At 35.7% G+C, this 13,742-nt stretch overlaps 1 protein-coding gene across 6 annotated transcripts in view; it reads right to left on the bottom strand.

Moving 5' to 3' along the window:
• The window catches only part of CPNE3 (copine 3), a 28,941-nt gene that overhangs the window by 11,909 nt on the left and 3,290 nt on the right, over positions 1–13,742 (bottom strand). For 3 of the 6 annotated variants that reach the window (XM_058831976.1, XM_058831977.1, XM_058831981.1), the window contains 6 exons: positions 7,616–7,755; positions 6,765–6,944; positions 5,504–5,578; positions 5,008–5,079; positions 4,140–4,223; positions 2,352–2,441 (listed from right to left, as the gene is read on the bottom strand). In XM_058831976.1, coding sequence (XP_058687959.1) covers positions 2,352–2,441; positions 4,140–4,223; positions 5,008–5,079; positions 5,504–5,578; positions 6,765–6,944; positions 7,616–7,747 — 633 coding nt within the window. In that variant the 5' untranslated portion in view covers positions 7,748–7,755. Of the gene's footprint in view, positions 1–2,351; positions 2,442–4,139; positions 4,224–5,007; positions 5,080–5,503; positions 5,579–6,764; positions 6,945–7,615; positions 7,756–10,358; positions 10,519–13,742 lie in introns of all 6 variants that reach the window. The other 3 variants (XM_058831978.1, XM_058831980.1, XM_058831982.1) reach the window with 3 other exon arrangements.

Below are 13,742 nucleotides of genomic sequence, written 5' to 3'. Positions count from 1 at the left end.
ATCCCACATTACTTGGAATCAAAATACAAACTTCAAGAAAAATGTTCAGAGTATGTATGGCTTAAACTGAACAGCTATTTGCATGTCCATCCTTCAAGTCTAAAAATATTGTACCTTATATTCAAGAATCAATTTAACTGATTACTTGAGCATTTCAGTTAGAAATATAAAAGCAAAACAACCTCAACATACACTTGAGCTTCTGAAAAAAATAGGTTTCAGAAAACAAACAGAAATGCTGAAGTACAAAACATGATGTGTAGACTGGGAGTTCTACTACACAGAACATACCTCTATCTTGCAGTTCGCACTACTTCATTTTGAATTCATTAATAAATAAAAAAATGCATGCACATGCACTGAACACCCCTTTAAACCATGCAAGCACCCAAAGAGCCAACAGGTTAATTAACGTTCATGGCAGATGCTATGTAAATTCTTCTTAATGCCATAAATTATGCCAATCAAATACTCAGCTAAGTGCTTCAGTAGCTGAAATTTAAAACTTAACATATTTCCTGACCCAATAGTTCTGATACCTGTTAACACAGTTAGTAGATGATTTTCATTTTTATTTCAAAGACATCAAAATTTGTCTTGCTTGACATGTATGACCCATTTAAGACAATTTTTAATATTTATTCCAGACAAGAGAGAAGCATTTGCTTTTATTCCATAAATGCCCTCCTGGACATGCAATAGCAGTTGGGAACAATGTGATTCAACATATTTTTCCCAGCAGAACTAGGCATGCCTGCTCCAGATGAAAAGCTCACATTTGTGACACAGAAAAACTTCACTGACTGCAGACACACTCACATGGAACATAACCATGAATCCAGAAGATAAAGAATCAACTTGGTTTGTGCACTGCTGGGTGTACACAAACTAAGCCATTAAAAAGGTGAAAAGCCACTCATAGAAAAATTGCTGGTTTTACTTACTATGACAAACAGCCCATTACACATGCAACTGTGTGCATAAAAGTGTTAAAGGCATTGTTTAATCCTTCAGTAACATTCCATAATAAAATTCTGCATACATTTTAATGTTTGAAATGACAGATCCTGCATTTCTAAGTTAAGACATAATCAAACTGCCTGTCTGCAAGTCTATAACTATTACAAGTAAAGTCTATTTTCTCTGGATATAAACCTACACTTCTGAGGTATGATTTCAAAGAACCAACTTTATTATGATGATAGAGCTGAGAATAACTCTTCATAGATACATTTAGATCAATGGTCTACAGCTTTAGTGTGCTGTTTACTGAAAAGGAGAAATACATTTATAGTATATGGAGATATAAGAGCTGTCATAGCAGTTTTGGGGAAAAGGGAAGAAGAAAGGAATGAGATGAAAGAAACATAGAAGCAGTAAGGGAAGGTTGTTCTGGGCTTGTAAAGTTGTTCATTAGTTTCCTCTGTAAATATGTATCTAAATCCATCCAGGTGCTGTTAACACCCAGATCCCTGTGGCTGTTAAGGATTTTCCAGGACTGCCTCAAGTCATATGACTAATACCCGTTACATGCAAATCATGTTTTAAGTTCTCCTTCCCAGAGGAAGAACATCAAATATAGCAGTTTGTTGCATTCAGATTTTCAGGTTTCTTTTTCAAATGCTAAAAATACCAGGTTTCTAATATGATCATAATAGCTTATAAATGGCATTTTTATTGGCTGTTTAGCCTCAGTTCCACCCCTAAAGGGAATTCCTTAAGAAAAATATTCAGAAAACACAATTTATTCAAGATAAAATTGAAAAATAGAAAATATTAAAGCCTTCACAGATTTAGTTAACTTTCTAATAGAAAATTCAGTTTTATATGAAGAGAAAAAGTTGCTAAAACTGGTATTCACAAGTTGTATCTGACTCACATCTGTTAGCTAGTATATTAAGTATAATTTATTTTATCAGGCAGTATAATAAAAATTTCATTAATGTTACCTGTTGCACCAGTAACAAAGTATTACAAGATCCATCACATAGAACAAAGCATGTTCTAGCCTTTAATATGCTTCTTTCACTGTACAGTATGTTTAACACCACCAGTATTGGCTGTTGCCATGCTAGAACTGTACAATCAAAATAAGAAACTGCACTGGACATTTCAAAGATATTTGTGTTCAGCTGGTTTCCCAGACTTTCAAATGCATCACAAATGTGCAGTGTTTTCCTTTTTTCCCTCTAAAACATGCATGTGTACTTGTGCCTCTCAAATAAGAAACCTAATACTTTCAATTCAATTTGAGACAAAAAACCTGCAGTAACTAGAATAATACATATTTCCCTTGTTACGTATCTTAACTTTTAATGCATTAATTTATACACACATTTAATACACATTACCTTGATTGACTTATCCATGTCACTGTAACACAGAGAATTGAGAGAGATTTTAAAGGGCCTCCAAACAGGATTCAGGTTGTTTTTAATAACCTGTTTAAAAAAAAAAAAAAAAAAAGGCAGAACACCACTGTTCACAAGGGTGGAAAGTAGTCATCATAATGGGTCATACCTTCATGCCATGATTTTTGTGTGCAAAAACCCAATTGATTAATGCTGCTGTCAATGTACTCCAAATCCTAATACACAGGATATAAATCAAACTACTCTTAACATGCCATTGTTCAAAAAGAGATGGTCTCCTTCAAGTCCATATTTCGCTAGACTTCACTGTCACCTATTATGTCCTTCAGCTATTGCAATGCAAAAAATTTAAATTTATCATTACTTAAACAGGATACCCGTTGCTTTCTTTTAATAAGCACACATATATACATACACACATATATAAAGGCATGAGTTACCAAATATGTGTGGAAAAATATTACATTGAAATTTCTGAATACATCAGTGCTCCATAGATTACAATTCACTCCCACATATTATTTATTCTGAAATGTCATTTATGGAAATATGCCCTCAAGAAATTCACAGTAAAAAGTATTTTCTTATAAAAAAAACAAGTAATGCACTGTAAAAAACAGTGCATGAGGATAAAAGGCCTCTCCAGCTGAACACTAAAGTGTTATTTACAAACACTTGTAGAAACACTTTGAAAGATCTTCAAAATTTGTCAACAGTTACCTGTAAATATACCCAATACATGAAATAACAATCTTACAAAAGTAAAAGAAACTACACATAACATGCACTACTTAATTAATAACACCTAACAATAGTAATGCTTCCAACATTGTAGGAGTGCTGAGAAAGAAATCTCTCTTGAAAATTAAATCAATAAAAACAGTAGACAGGAAAAAAAGAGAGGTTTTTTTAACCTATAACGTAAAGAACTAATCCACCAGACATTTCTAGGCTGAAACAACAAATTCTGGATTTATTACTGAAGTTGATGTCTGAAATCATCATAGAAAAGATGCACTTTAAGCAGAACAACCACCTTACAAGAGAAGCTATAAGTCTGACAAAAAGGATTTATAGTTCTTCAATATCCATACTTCAAAATTAATACAGTCATCACTTCCTATGGGCACAGAACCTCAGCTGTATGTGTGTGTGTGTATATATATATATATATATTTATATGTATGGGCCCTGAGCTGCCACTACAGTGAGACATTTTGAAATTACTCTTAGCCTGACAGTTGCTGCCACAGGACCCCTACATCTCCTCCTGGGTGAAAGGCTGCGGTTGCTTCAAGCACATTTTCCCTCACTCTACATTCTCCTTGGCTTGCCCTTGCTATGCAAGCATTCAGCACCATTACTTTCATTAGTCAAGGGTACATCCAGGTGACACTTTCCTAAGAACAGCAGAGTCAGAAATGCCCAAGTCCTACCCCAGCACTGGGTAGAACTGAGCAAATGCCCCTGTGTGAGTATGCAGTTCTTTTTAAAAATACTTGGTTTCTCCTACATTGCTGAAAGTTAAAGGGGGAAAAAAAAAAGTGTTTTCTTTTCAAATAGAATGGCATATGTCAAAATCAGCATAAAGACAATAAACTAGATTTCCCAGAAAAGTCAGTGGAAGAGATGATGCAATTTCTAACTAGTGTGCAGGTCAATTCCAGGCCAGTCAATTCTTTCTGTAAGGCATTGTATCTCTAATGTTGTGACACATTGGAAATTAAATAACCTTAACCTCTTTGTGGTTAACCAAAAATATCCTACCTCAGTTCTGTGAACCATCACCCAGTTTCCATCTCCAGTCTGTTTGTGGAATTCCAGATAAGGATCTGACTTTCCAAAAAAGTCCTGTATTTAAATAACATGCAATTATCTTAGAACAGCCTGTAGCATGAATATCATTAAATTCCAGTTAACACACTCTTAGATTAACAAAAACGAAATGCAGAGAACAAAAGCTTTAGATGACGAAATGCAAGTCTGATTATATTACCACCTGTGAAAAAGAAATTGGGGGATGTCCTTACATTTAGGAGAAAATTGTCCATATATTCCACACCTGACAGTTCAAACAAAAGAATAGTTATATCAATAAGTATTACAATGGATAGACAGGAAACTAAGGATTTCATCCAGTTCAAAAAAAGTATCATTAAATCAGAAGGTAAAAATAAAAACATTTTTCCATTATTTTTCTGATTTTGTTTCTAAAAGTCTCTGTAGACAGCCCTATATTCAACATAACAAATTTATACACACCAAATACACTTTTTACCATTTATTTCAGAGAGGTAATGGACAACCATTTATATAGCCATTGATATCAATGGATATACCAGAACTCTCTTTTATTTATGAATATATGTAAGATTTTACATTTAAATGAGAACATGTTGCTCATGGACTACCCCTGAAATGCATTTATCTTGCTTAGAAATACAGTGCAATTAATTTCAAAACAGTCAATGAAGTTATTCTGCAGCAATCTTACTTCAATTTCTTTTTTAGTGTAAGTAAAATCTTAACAGATTTTATTTTTAAGCAAGAATGAGAATGAATACTCAAATGTTTCCTGCTTTGACAAGACTCTAATTTTACTGCTTTATCAAAGAAATACCAATCACTTAAATACCTTATTGTCCAGTTTCCTTGCTTCTAATTCCAATACAACAACCCTGTTATCCTTAACTTCTTCTGCTGTAATCTAGGTAGACAAACACAGTTTTTATTCAGGAAATATTAAGTTTTCTCATATTCACAGCATTCCTATGACAGGTCAACTTAAAAAGCCCCCATGTTTTCTCACAAATGAAGCATTAAAAAGTGGTGGGGAGGAGAGGAGCAATTTGATTTGACATTGGGATTCCATTCCATCTATTTACCATAAATGATGGCACTGACAAAGATATGCCCCAAACAGTATCCCATTGGATGCCCCAATGATGTGTGCAATGGGACTTATAATAAAGAAGGTGGGCTGCCATTGGATGGCAAAGATAGATTAGTGGAGACAAAAAAAATATGCTTAACAGCACTATAGAATAGACTCACTGCATTCAAGTCATTAACTAAAACTCAGAAACAATTAAATATCAACTCTGAAGACATTTATTTCTTAAGTGTCTTACCGTAATGCTTCCTCTTCCAGCAGGTTTGCCATTTTTAAGTACTAATGGTTTTGTTAGAGTCCTGCTAGAAACTATCTGCCAAGACAAAATTTGAATATCAAGCATTATGAACATACTATTAACAAAATTTAATAGGTTTTCAAAGGAGTTAAACAAGTTAGTGAGGTATTTTCACTTTAGTAATTTTTCCTTTTTTGTGAAGATGACAGCATTATATTTACTTCCCATAATCATCTATAAATAAATACGTAATATTTTATTCACTTCAAAATTTTAAAATACATATGCAGATGAACATATGCAGAGCTTCAGGAGTACTAAGAATTAAAATGTCTTCTAGTAACATGATACACATTCACAGACAAAGATAACACCTTAGGTTCCAATTTCAAATTGTTCTTTAAATTTTCCATACATACCTTTTAACTGTATGCAAGGCATACTTTAAAAATGGATTCAGCAAATAGATTTATAAACACAATGTCTGTCACTCAAAAAAATCATCAGCCTTCCCCCACACAGTTCCCAGCCGATTTTATTTTACCCTATTCAAGCAATGCTTCCTCAGAAGTGTGTCTATTAATTCTACGTCCTTCTTTACCTTAAGAATGAATGAATAATTTCGAATTGACACTGAAGTTCAGTTCACAATGCCTCTATCCTTATAATACACTTAAAATAAAACTACTATAAGACACAGGGCAGGAAAAATCCCAAGACAACTCTTCTGAGAAGTGCCTTTGAAGGATCTATTCAAACGAACAAGTTAAAAAGAAGCTGTCCAATTGTGACAGCATGAATAGCAGAATATGAGTGGGAAATAGAAGTAAATCTACAGCTGGCAGAAAAAGAATCATGGCTTGCATTGAGTGGAAAGCATATTACAAGGAAAACATGGCCCTTGTGAACATTCATACGTTGTTCTACACTGATTCTCTTTTTTGGGAGCATAAAAATAGGAAGTTGAGTATTAGAGTAAATAAACAGCAATTACTACAACTTTGTGCTCGTTGACAGCCCACTTATTTTTGGTTAGCAATCCAACAGTCACCATCCTAGAGCACATTTCAGGCCATCATCTCAAGACCTTTTGCAAATAAAATGTATATACACTGAACTGAGGCTTGAAAAAACAAATGAAGGGCAATCTATTCAACTTAAGAGTACTCCAACTACACAAGAACATAGTGATAAATTCAAGGTAAAAGTGGCTAATGATTTTCAGTAACTTAATTCTAAGGGAAATCATCTGCACACTTACCTGCCCCAGCGTACATTCTAATTCTCCTAAGAAGTCATCATCACTCAGATCATAGGTTTTGTTATCAATGTCATATATTCCAAATTTAAGTTTCTGAACAAGCTCAAAATAATAATCAATTAAGAATTTCTTGGAAAACCTTGGGTTCAAGGAATTCTTAATTCTTTCTGTGCGATCAACCTGAAATTAGAAAGATACCACTTTATCCAGTATTTCACAAACTAAACAAGCAAGCAAGCAAATACCGTATTAACAAATATATTCAAAAGTTCTTAAAGTACAAAGGCGTATCTTCCTATAAACCTTTCACCAAATATAAGTTACATTAAAAATATGATATGATATGATATGATCACATTGTATTTCAAAATCCACTGCTCTAAGTTAGGGATACTGGACATATTTTTCATCACTCCCTCTAAGGTGAGACCTATTCCCTGCACAGGGAAGATATAAAATCCTGTATTGTCAAATCCAGGATGAGACCCTAGTTTTGGAGTACTGTATTTATGAAAGCACATTTAAACACTCAGAAGGCTTCTTCTATTGGTCCACATATGGCTGGGGAACAGTGCTAAAAATTGTTGTAAGTATTTAATAGCAAATGATTATTAGCATGCTGCCCATGTAATTATTTGTTGTGGCTTGACATAGCTTGGTTTTTAGTTAAGGGAAAAATCCAAACCCACTACACTATTAGAGATATAATCAAACAAAAACTATTCAAAAGTGCTTGTACAAAATCAAAATATTTTAATGAAACTATATGCTATAGTGTTTTATTTATGTCTATAGTGTCCAACAAGTCAGAATGTGTTTTTAGCAGATTTGTGAAAAGTATCAGGCTGTACCTCATACCACTGCTGACCACTTGTATTCTGGAGAAGCACACACAAAGGGTCTGACTTGGAGCCAACATCTTTATCCAAGAGATTGGTGCAGGCAATAGTCAGCTCCACCTTCGTCACACACTGTGCTGCCATTTGTTACACTAGAAAGCAGCAACAGAAATCATAATTAAAATGGACTACAAAGCAAACAATAGGATTGTCACAATGCATTTACTGTCTAAATAAGCACAAGAAGTGTTAGCTTGTCAAAAGTGATGATTTGAGGTTACAAATGCTAATTTTAAAATTTATGATGTACCAACATTATAACATTATTACTGTCACACTATTTTCTTTTTCACACAGGTATAAAAATTAATTTCAAAATCCACATATAAAAAACAAGATCAAGTTTCTGAGAATGTTTGAGGATCCAAATGAAAAATGGGATATACCTCAAAGAAGGCACAGTGTTTTGAATTGCTGACAACAAAACTTCATTTTAAATGAAATCCAAATGAATGCCAGTATCTTATAATACAGGTATTAGTAATAATTCCAAGAATAAGGAAATCAAACTGTATTATATACTCCTCTACCAAACCTTTGCAACAAAGTGCTGAAACCATAAGCATGGCAGAACTGGAAAAGGCGTTTAAGCAGGTAGCAGGTGATCTTGCTTTAGTAAATCCACAAAAATAACTACAAATTATAATAATAAGGATAAACACTGTGAAGTCAAGTAACCACTGAGAAACTGGGGGAAGTGTTCTTTCTGAATGAATTTGCAAGCCCAAGAAGGTCTGAGCACCAGATAATTTTCTAGATATGAATAAAAAAAAAATCTCCATCATTAAACACTTCAAGGATAGACTTGATCATTTCCAACACTCTTGCGGAAGTAAACCTCTACAGTACAATTGTCCTTGACTCAAAGACTAAAACTTCCAAATCTTTCCACAAGCAGCCTACCCTGGAAGCTCCCAAGCCTCTTTTAGTTTCAGGTTTGCCTTCTCTCCAGTAAACCCACAGTCTAGACTAAGTATCCCTCTGGATTAATTTATCTTAAAAGTGCATGAGACACCAAAGAGAACAAGGCAGAAGGAAAGGTAACTGCTTCAATCTGGACAGTTCAGTAGCAACATACACATTCATATTTGCATATGAAACTATACTTAGCCCAACCCAGCTCTCTTCACTGTATTCGTAAGATTTTTCATGAAAAGGAATGATTTTTTTAGAGGCAAAAAGGGAAAGGAACATGGAAAAGACAAAGAACAAACTGAAAATAGAAGAAAACATTGTGGGGTCTGAGGAATTTTCCTGAGGCTTCTTGCATTCCACTAGGGCATAATTCATATATTGTCTCATCTCCATTTTGCTATCTCAGTGATGGACCTTTTGGAGACTGAAGTACATGTAAATTAACTGTCAGAAGCACATCAGATTCACAGAAATCCCCATGCACCTCCCAAACACCTAAATGTGCTCTTCTTTGCATATCTTTTTGTTCCAATGGCTTTATAACATTTAATTCATTGTCTTTGATGGGAAAAGAGTGAAGGTCTAAGTACTAAAATAGTTCCTAAACCAATGTTTTTTTGGCTTAGAAAGCATACCTCTTAAAAACAGTCTACCCCTTTTCTCCTGGTTCCCTTTTTATACTGGTATTTTCCATTCCCTGTTGCTTTCCTGGCTACCAGACAGAGCTCATTAACAGTCAGTGCCTTTCCCACAGAATCCAGTGCAGACCAGTACACGACTCCTTAATGACCGTTTCCAGAAAAACAACTTTCTGCTGACAAAATGATGCTCTAACTCCCACTGATGCTGCAACAGCAATTAGAAAGGGTTTGCATGAAACTCAACATAATTTAAACTTGAGCTGAAATGCATTTTCAAACCAATCAAAATTTTCTACCTTCAACTTGTCTGAAACCCCTCATTATTAAGAGTCCTTGAAAGCACTTATTCCTTTTAAGGTAGTATTTCCAAAACCACTGGTAAATGGATAGCATTCAGTCAACCTAAAAATATGGTCAGCTTTTTCCTCTTTTTGTCCATGTGTGTACCCACACTTCTTGTACATTTCAAGTACTTTCTCACATGAACACATCAATTCTGTTACTGCCTCTCCTCCTCCATGTCAACAACTCTCCCTCTATGCATCCAATGCAGGAAAAAACCAGATTAACAAACAGGTGCCATGCAAAAAGCATCCTTTAGCATAGAGAAGGGAAGAATAAAAAGGCTGAGTCCCTTCCCTGAAATGCAAATGCTCATTTGAGATGCAACAACTGTGTCCATATTAGATAAAAGACAACTTGTAACAAGAACATGCATTTATCTAAGTAGATGACACTCAAGATTCAGATAAAGAGCAAAACTCTGCAAAACACAAGATGGTGATTTAATCTTTATCATTTCCAGTTTTGAAAAATCCAAGATGAAAAATAATGCAAGACATTTTTCTCAGAAGTTTTGAGAATACTAGGAATCTATATTTGTATAATAGGTTGAAGAGGTCTGTAATACTAATACATTTCAAGAAATAATTTTGCTATTTCACTCAAAAAAATATGTTTATCCATAAGACTGATACATTTTACTGCAAATAGTTATACTGATTTTCAGCAGAATTATAAATGTTGAAAGTTAATAAAATACTTATTAGCAAGAAAAAGTCATGTCTCATTAATCCAAAGCAGTATTTAAGGTAGTGAAACTTAGTAAATAAACAAGAGATACTTTTACAACCTTGCACACCTTACAGAATTTGCACGTGTGAAGTCAGGAGTCTTTCAAACAGCGCTATCTGCAGGAGCTCTGCTCATGCTGCACAAATCCTCGTCATCCCAAATGCATGAAAGGAAGAATTACTCCAACTCCACCCAATTCTCCTCACTTCCAATAGCCTGTGTAAGCTGAAAAGTTTGCAAGGTTTGAGAGGTGGATGGTAGGGTTTCTAAAGATGATAAACATCCTCAAGGATCAGTCACTGCCAGGTAAGCAAGAAACATCTTGAGGACTTGATGCAAAAGACCCTGGCAAATTGCCATCTTTCCAGGATGGTGAAAATAAATCATGGCTGCACTCGTGCATTACCTCTTGAAATACCACTTTACAACACACCTAGTAGGCAAACCAAATGTAAACTATTCTAGATACATGACTGGATTACTTGAACATTTGGAATTCTGGAATCATTCTACATGAACAGACTATATTCTTCAGGCTGTGGTAGGATAAGCCTCAACTGCCAGTAAGTTACAACACACAACAAGAGATTTAGTTATTTAACTAGTTAGTGTTATTAAAGTAGCTGTACTCCACATTGGTCACATTTAATGGAAACCTTTGCTTTTCTCAAGCCATCAACTTGCCCTCCATGTAGGGTACCATAAGAGAGTCAAAACACACCAGAATGTGTGCAGGTGGTAGCTCAGTTGTCCTTTTTATTGAAATAGCTTTTATGATTGCAGAATCATATCAGACTTTAAAAAAAAAAAATCTGGACAGGAACAGACTGAAAATTAGTATATATAATGTATATCTGAACTGCAGTGATGTACAGTCACAAGGGATCCTCTGCCATGTCTAGGCTGCTCAAGAGCGTGATTAGGTCAACTAAGACTACGACAAGCCTTTCTGCTTGAGCTGCAATAATCAAAGCAAAAATCTAAGTCAAGGACTAGTCTTGTCTTGCAGTTTTATAGATCAGAATGTTCTTTGAACTCGAGTGATGATTCTAATGAAGATAAATGGTACACATCAAACAACAGAGTCATTGTCTGTTCTCCAATAGAAACTGCAATCATGGCATTCCACCTGGAAAGGAACAGATGCATTATCAGAATGATCTAACACTGCAGTTGGGAACTGCTAGACTGTAGCAATCCTCTCCATGCTGCAATGTCAGAGGACAGTATTGGCTTGCCTAGATAACCTTGCAGAGCATTACAATGATATGTTCCCAATTATAGGTGCATCCAGTCTGACAAGCAGAAATACCCAACTAAAAGACAAAAATACTAAGGAAGTGGGTTTGGTATCACTGTCTTTAGTCACAAGTCTCAAACCTGTTCTGATGGAAATTTTTGCTGTCATTGAACATTTCCTGTTTTCTATGAACTGCTAATAGCAATAGACCAAAAAATCCATAATTTTTAGATATCTTGGGGCCCAAATGAACAAAGGCCACGAGAAACTTGCAAATAAAGTCTATTCCTGGTCAGCTAATCTTCTTGCCATAATGCTACACTTAAGCATTTTATGTCAACTGGGTGCCAGACAGAAAAGGCCATGTCTGCCGCAAGAAGCTGACAATGAAATTATGGCAAATGGATGCTTCTCCTCACTGATAGGGCTGGTAGCAACACAATTACTAGTGATCTTGGGCTACATGCATATAAATATATATATTTTTTAAATCTCAAGATAACTCTTCAGTTCTCAAAGAAACAGACCACTTCACAGGAAACAGACATTTCATATGAGGTTACAAAAGCTGAGACTGTTTCACAACCTAATTTCATCACTGCATTTGAAAAAAAAAATCCCCAAAAAACAGCTTCTCTAAAAATCCTACTTCCAGAAATTCTGGGTCCTCTTTTTAGTCTGTTTACAGGCAATACAGCTGGAAAAATTGTCCAGCTGATGTGCTGACAAGCTAAGTACTAGACACAGCTTGAATCATTCTGTATTTGAAGAATCACACAAAGCCTTGAGTGTAAGCTTTATTTCTAACAGTACAGATACAGCTATCACTTCCTGAGTGATAGCTGTGTCTGTCTGGGAGGGCAGGAAGGCTCTGCAGAGGGATCAGGCTGGATCAATGGGCCAAGGCCAGTTGTGTGGGGTTCAACACCAGTACTGCCTCCTGCACTTGGTTCACAATAGCCCCATGCATCACCACAGGCTTGGGAAAGACTGGCTGAAAATCTGTCCAGTGGAAAAGGACTTGGGAGTGCTGGTCAACAGCTGGCTGAACATGAGCCAGTGTGTGTTCAGATGGCCAAGAGGGCCAAAAGTATCCTAGGTTGTAACAAAAAGAGACACTGGCCAGCAGGACAAGGAAGGGCAGTGATTGTCCCACTGCACTCAGCAGTGGTGAGGCCACACTTCAAATCCTGTGTCCACTTCTGGTCCCCTCAGTTTGGGAAGGACAATGAGGTGCTGGAGCATGTCCAGAGAAGGGCAACAGAGCTGGTGAAGTATCTAAAGGATAAGTCATATGTCAAATGGCTGTGGGAGCTGGGGGTGTTAAGCCTGGAGAGAAGGCTCAGGGATAACCTTATTGCTACGTACAACTCCCAGGTGGGGGTTGGCTTCCTCCCACACAACGCATGACAGGACAAGAGGACAACTTCAAGCTGTGGCAGGGGAGGTTCAGGCTGGACATCAGGCAGAATTTCTTCATGGAAAGTGTTGATAAGCATTGGAATGGAGTGCCCAGTGAGGTGGTGGAGTCATCACACTCAGAGATGTTCAAGGAGCATCTCATTGTGGCACTTAGTGCTATGGTCTGGTTCACAAGACAGTGATAGGTCAAAGGTTGGATGTGATTATCTTGGAAGTCTTCTTCAACCTAAATGACTCCATGATTCTCATATTCACTATTTATTATGCAGGAAAGAATTAGAGCATTTTGAACTAAACCAGTAAGATCAGGATGAAACCCTAATGACCACACTGCTCATTTTAATGAGGATTATGCCAATCAAAAACAAAAGCTAATATTTAAGAAATATGAGGTATATGCATACATAAGAATGGAAGCATAGTTTCCTGTTTGGGAAATGAATCATCTATTTATACCAGCTTTATGATTCTCCATTAGATTTGTAGCACACTGGTACTACACAAAGAAAATATTAATTTGACTTCTAGGACATCTGCTCACAAAATTACTTCAAAACAGTTATTTCTAAATATCTTTCCACTGTTTTTTTTTTTTATTGTTTTGGGATTTTTTGTTAGTTTTTTTGGTTTTTTTTAATCCTGCATTTTTCATGTGTGTTTGCCCTTTCAGCACATCTTTAATTCTTGGTTCTTCCCAGCATCTTCCACACACAAAAGTATTTTACGTGATTTTTCAAGTGAGCTAAACTATAAAAGGTAATATTGTGCCTTGAACAAGAAAGTTAAA

The sequence above is a fragment of the Poecile atricapillus genome, chromosome 2 (genome assembly GCF_030490865.1).
Source record: "Poecile atricapillus isolate bPoeAtr1 chromosome 2, bPoeAtr1.hap1, whole genome shotgun sequence".
Classification (NCBI taxonomy): Eukaryota; Metazoa; Chordata; class Aves; order Passeriformes; family Paridae; genus Poecile; species Poecile atricapillus.
Note: the sequence above shows the minus strand (reverse complement) of the source record. Positions and strands in the feature narration are given on the sequence as shown.